The sequence below is a fragment of the Cydia splendana genome, chromosome 14, assembly GCF_910591565.1.
Source record: "Cydia splendana chromosome 14, ilCydSple1.2, whole genome shotgun sequence".
Taxonomy (NCBI): Eukaryota; Metazoa; Arthropoda; class Insecta; order Lepidoptera; family Tortricidae; genus Cydia; species Cydia splendana.
In genome coordinates this window covers 1,401,873-1,408,349 of record NC_085973.1, presented here as the reverse complement: position 1 = coordinate 1,408,349, position 6,477 = coordinate 1,401,873, and the positions used below count along the sequence as shown (strand labels likewise).

General features: G+C 35.0%; 1 protein-coding gene across 1 annotated transcript; it reads left to right on the top strand.

The window, feature by feature from the left end:
* Positions 1-1,989: 1,989 nt before the first annotated feature.
* Positions 1,990-6,138, top strand: LOC134796841 (uncharacterized). Its single transcript, XM_063769053.1, has 5 exons — positions 1,990-2,102; positions 2,342-2,448; positions 3,679-3,890; positions 4,751-5,372; positions 5,717-6,138. Exons 1-5 carry the CDS (start codon positions 2,074-2,076, stop codon positions 5,806-5,808), a joined length of 1,062 nt encoding a protein of 353 aa, XP_063625123.1. The 5' UTR covers positions 1,990-2,073; the 3' UTR covers positions 5,809-6,138.
* Positions 6,139-6,477: the final 339 nt, after the last annotated feature.

Here is a 6,477-nt window from a genome sequence, read left to right as displayed (position 1 = left end):
ATTCACTTGATCAAAAAATATTCTTTTAAAGCCCCTATTCATTTTGAAAGACCTTTCCAACAATATCCCACACCATAGGGTCGCCACGAATAAAAAAAATCCTCACGTACATTTTGTTTCTTTCGAGGCGATTATTTCCTAAAATATTCACTTCATCAAAAAATGTTTTCTAAAAAACCGTATTTATTACAAAAGATCTATCCAACGACATATCACATTCTAGGGTTGAAGCGAAAAAAATGGTCACATACATTTTTTCTTTTTTTTTCGTTTGATACATATGTTGTAAGATGTCATTTGATATGAATTTTAAAATAAATAGGGTTCTTCAAAAAAACATTTTTTGATAAAGTGAATACTTTAGGAAATAATCGCCTCGAAAGAAACAAAACGTATGAAAGATTTTTTTTTTTCGTGTCAACCCAATGGTGTGGGATGTTGTTGGAAAGGTCTTTCAAAATGAATAGGGGTTTTAGAAGAACATTTTTTGATAAAGTGAATATTTTCGGAAATAATCGCTTTGAAAGAAACAAAATGTGTGTAACAATTTTTTTATGTTTTCAATCTCATAGTGTGGGGTGTCGTTGGATAGGCCTTTCAAAATGAATAGGGGTCTTTAAACAACATTTCTTGATAAAGTGAATCATTTCGGAAATAATCGTTTAGAAAGAAAAAAACAAGGGTTTTCCTTCCAACTTTTGAAACATCTGTCCAAAAAATATGAAAAAAAATCATGAAAATAGTGCTTAAAAAACTCAATCCAATAAAATTAAAACAAACTTGATCACTTCAGCCGTTTATGAGTTATCGCTAAAAGTCTTCCCTTCTTATTTTAATTAAAAGCCTGGCAACCCTCATTTGTGACCGGATTTTCGCAGGCAACCCTATGCCATTGTATTTGCAATAAAATTACCATCATTTTGATGTATAATTCAAGCGTCAGACAGATGAGTACAATTATCGATATAAAATCACCTCTTTAAACACGGCAACCACATAATAGTGACCGGAAAAAGATAGGCAACCTAGATGATTTATGTTGTACAAGTTGTATACTTTCCATTGAAACTTATTTCGATCGTCCGACAAATCGGTGACTTTTGCCGGAAAAATTTTTTTTTCAATAATTTATTAAAAATAGCCTTGACCAAATGACCATATTTCTTTAGGCAACCCTATTTATTTATGTCCTGGAACATATTTTCTTTCATATTTTCATAGTTTCAGCCGTCAGACAGATTGGTGAAGGTCGACCATATATGTGGGATCTTAGACCATCGGCGTCCCATAGAAAATTTGAATTTTGAGCCTTTTTGTACTGACAAATTTGTTTGACCGGCTATATTTCAGTATTTCAATTTTCCTGCGTTTTAGTTCGGATGTGGTTCTAGCGGGTTCGCGTATTGGTATTATTTCGTACTTAAGTAGAGTTAGACCAAATTGACCAAAATAAGTCTGCAGCGATACCACAAGACTCTGCAAGTGTTATTTATACGTCATCATTTCATAGAAGTTTGACGTTTAAAATAACACTTGCATAAGTCTGTGCTATCAAAATCGCTGCAGCCTAATTTATTTTTTGTATGTAATAATAGTACTTGCACACGGAGCAAGTAACTCGCGCATGTTGAGGACTTTAAACAGGAGGGCCTACCGGCAACCACTTTGTTCGTCTATCGCTTGTATATACAAGAGTGATAGAAAGGCAGATAACGAAGATTTGATTTTGGCGGTAAGCCATTTGGTTACATGCATAGTGTAAATTTAAACAACAGTATAAAGAAGCATGTGTTTGAGCATGGCCAAAGCAAGAATGATCGTCTGATCTTCGTGACTGGAGCAAGTAAAAGTTAGAAGTAAAGTTGAAAATCATTTTTTAAGATGCACCGTGAGCAATGCGATTATATTTAGCTTTAGCAGTGTTTAACCTTGCCTTAAACAGTTCAGCATACGTGTGACATTTCTTTGACAGTCGACATAACATAATGTCAAAGTCAAATTTCCTAACCTAAGCACGCTTTGTGGATATACAAGCTGCTGTTTTAAATATCAAAAATAATAAGTTAATACAAAATGCCGGACTCTGAATCAAAGAAAAGTCAGTGAGTATCAAACATGTTTAAAAGTAAAATTATCCGTTTCATTGGGGAACGTTTATGGGAGCAGTTAAAGTTGAAGATTGGATGTTGTTTACTTCTTTTTACATGTTATCCTATGTTATCTTGCTTTCAATTTAATACCTGAAGGAGTAAAGAGGCTAAATTTAGGCGTAGCGGCATCTGCTAGAACCTGGAAGAAAAATGTAAACATCACATTAAAAACATAAATTATTCATTTTCAGGCAAAAGAAAGGAAAACATGATCCCAAAGAGCAAAGAAAGCCTCGCCAGCAGCGTAATCAAGGATCCGGTGAAAAGAAATCTGAAAAAAGAACAGAAGAACCTAAAGGTATGAACACAAATTATTATTAGTAATATTATACATTCTAGGAGACAAGAAATTGCAGTTAATGGATTCAGTCTGGACTATGTTGAAGAATATGTATATCTAGGTCAAATAATATCATTCAAGAACCAAATGGATAAAGAAATTGAAAAAAGAATAGCATCCGGCTGGAGCAAATATTGGTCACTCAAAGAAATCATGAAAAGCAACCTTGGTATACGGATAAAAAGCAAAACTTTTAACACATGTGTGCTTCCATGTCTAACCTATGGCTGCGAAACTTGGTCTCTTACTAAAAAACAACGAGATAAACTTGCAAAGTGCCAGAGAGCTATGGAGAGGAGCATGCTCGGTGTAAAATTACAGGATAGAAACCGCAGCTCTGACATAAGAACCAGAACAAAAGTGACAGACATCCTCACCCACATAGACAGGCAAAAATGGAGGTGGGCAGGCCACACTATAAGATGCAAAACAGAGAAGTGGAGCCAAAGAATTCTCATGTGGCACCCTACAGATGGATCAAGATCGCAAGGCCCTCAATTAACACGATGGGAAGACGAAATTATACTCACAGTGGGACCACTCTGGACAAGGGTGGCAAGAGAGAGGAAATACTGGAAGGAGTTGGAGGAGGCCTTTGCCGACAGGCACACTGAACCAAGAGACTTCATATAAACATTCAAAACTAAAAACCAACAATCATGTTCAGAATAAAGGGCTATATAAATAAAAAAATAAAAAATATTATACATGAATTGCAATTTTGATATTAATTAACCTTTTGAACGCCACAGACGGCAATTGACGTCAACGTTTTTTGATGAAAATCTACTGAAAAACACCCCACTTTTAGGTTGGCATTATTTATTCACAAAACTAAATTTTACCCCCATGGTGTCAGTGGCACGGCAAATAGATGCGCCGTTTGGCGTTCAAAAGGTTAACTAACAAATAGCCAGGGTATCAAGTATGAGTAAATTGTCAAGTGACATTGAATTAAATACATATTATTATAAGTAAATATTAAAATGGAATGAAATATTATTATAACTTTGTAAACAAAATCCCAATTTAGCAACCTTGTAATTGTGCAATTACCGAGTAGGTATTGGATGTCACCTGACAAAATACTTTTTTTAATCTATTTATCTTAAAGGGGTTTTGTTACACAGTGACGATGTCACCCTTGTAATGAGATCTATTAATACTTTACACATTTTACAATTTCAGTTGCCGCTCCTGAAAAACCAGCATTTGAGGAGCCTGGGCCAGAATTCTACAAAGGCTTAAAAAGGGAAACCGATGACATCCTCAAAATAACTGAGGATGCCAACTCTAAGTACAAGAAGAAAGAGATTAAAAGCAACTGGTCCAAGTACGAGGTCCCGATAGAGAGTTATGATGATATTGAGGAACAGGAGAATTTGGGGGCCGATTATGAGGTGAGAAATAAAACAAAATAAGAGTACTAGGTCCATATGGGGAAGTCCAACATATACTTAAAATTTTTGTTTGGGAAGTTGTGTCATTAACACATTCATTGCCACCCAGCCAAACAAGATGCCCATGCCAGGTCACAACAATTTCGTCATATAAAGCAGTAGTACCACAATCCCGGCTCGGACATGGGGTCGTCCGGCCTGGGAATGAAATCATAAAATACCTGATAGTTGTGGTTGGCAAGAACTCTCTTAATTTATGTCACTCGGACACAGCAAGGGTAAACTTTGCCCCTTCTGCTTCACCAATCTTCTGTAAGGGGAGTATGTGTACAATTGTAATGGTTACAACAAAGGGCTTGTAGACGGTCTTAGCCCACATTGACCTTAGCTTATAATAATGGACCTTGTCTGAGCAATAAGGTTTAAGATTTGATACGTTATGTTACTGGATGATGGTTTGATGATAACAAGGATGCAAAATTATGAATGATCATTTTCAAGCATTGTAAAACAAGTGAAAAAATAGCTATATTACTATTATTATTATATACTATCCCTACATATATAATCCTATTCCTATCCTTACAAATATGTCCAATAATGCATAATAATAATTCTAAGAGCAAGATATTTATAGGTCCCTATTTGGTTGACCTGATACATTTGTTTGTTTGACTTCCTGCCACTGTTACCCAAAAAAAAACCTACTTACGCTCTTTTGTAGCTAATTTCAATTTAAGCATATGTAAAACATCCTGACGTGATTATTGCATTAGGTGTGATTAGGTAAACAATGTTATATTATATACTGTTCTTTTCACATATTTCATATTTGTATTAATTTCTATTATATTTTTCAGAAACTCATACAAGCACCCATGTCACTTGGTCGCCATTTCCAATTCAAACATGAGAAGTCCTGGGACATTACCACAGGCCCATCTCTGTATGATAAATACTTTGACATCACCGGAAATGATCTTGCCACTGCTCTCTGCACCATACCGTTTTATGAAAGAAATGGCATTGATAAAAGTATATTCTCAGAGACAGATCTACAAACCATGGACCATCGCACATCTAGATATAAACATAAATACTTTAAAATAGCTACAACTGAGTCAGAAATTCAAGACAAACTAATAAATAGTTTGAAAGAAGATTTAAAAGAACAGGAACAAAGTAATTTAGATGAAAATGTTCATGATGAGCAAAATTGTGAATCAGAAGTTGATAAAACTAATGAAATTAATTTTGAAGAATCAAAACTGCCCAAGACTGAGCCATCTAGTAATCAAGTAGAAATATTATTCAAAAGTAATCAAGATGAGCATAAAATAGAAACAATAGTAAAAGATGATAAGGGATGCAGTGAAATAGATGACATTGATGATATTATTGTTGACACAACTAAAAATTTGAATTTAAATAAGAAGCTAGAAGTAACAAAGTCGAATCCTGCTGAAAAAGTTGAAAATATAGGTGAGTTTCTAAAACTATTATACATCTCTACATCAGGGTGCTCGGAAGGGCCTACCTGGAACCAGGCGTAATCTTGCCATCTTTTAACAACATCTTTGTGTTCAGTTTGAGCCTCAAGGTGAGGTTTATCCAGATCACCCTGTATATAATATGTTCTATCTGTTAAAGATACTGCAGAGGATTGGCTGTTTGAAATTGCCAAGGGATTTTACACTTCAATGCAATGAAACCAGGTCCTTTTTTATGAAAATTTCAAGTGTCAATTTTGACCAACAATATTTTCTTAGGAACTCCATCAAGCATTTTGATTTCGGTAGCTAAAGTAATCATTTTATAATTTTCAGCTGTACCTACTCCCACAGAACCCAAGAAAAAGCCAGTTATTGAATCTCCCGAGGAACTCGAAAAATGGCTTGATGACTTCTTAGAAGAATAAGTAAAAAAAATAACAATAATCATCTAGGAAATTATTGGCTGGATATTGTAGAAATGTAGGTAGACGTTAGATCTATCGGAGCTCTCAAGATGCTAAATAATCCCATCATACAGTCAAACGCCCGTCCAGACGCGATTGTCAATTTGATCAGAAAAAAAATTGGCGCCAATTTCGTCCACAATTTCATAGTGGAATGCAAGCCAATGTCCTTCAATTTTATTTACACCTGATAAAATTGTCAATATTGGCTCATCCAAAAAATTGTCCTGCCTGGAATGGCCTTAACCCTTTAGAGGTGTGTTCAGATATTTATGAGCATTGGCCGCTTCGATGTATCTGATGGTGACTATAGAAAAAAACAGTATGCTTGAAAATTATATTGTTAATTTTATAAATCTTGTTACAATTGTATTTTACCTATACAAAAATGTATGAACCAGTCCATCTAGTTTTAGTTTATGGTACCTAGTGGAATCTAAAAGTGATGAGACACGCGTAGTCTTTGCATGTGGAGCTGTAGATATCAGTCCTCGTTATTTACTTTCTCTGCTTTGATGGTATACTTACCTTAGGCCGATCGTATTTAAAGTTCCTGTGTAATGTTTCGACACATTAAACCATCAACCAACAGATAGGTAGGTTCGTTAGGTTGCTTCAGATGCCCGAAGG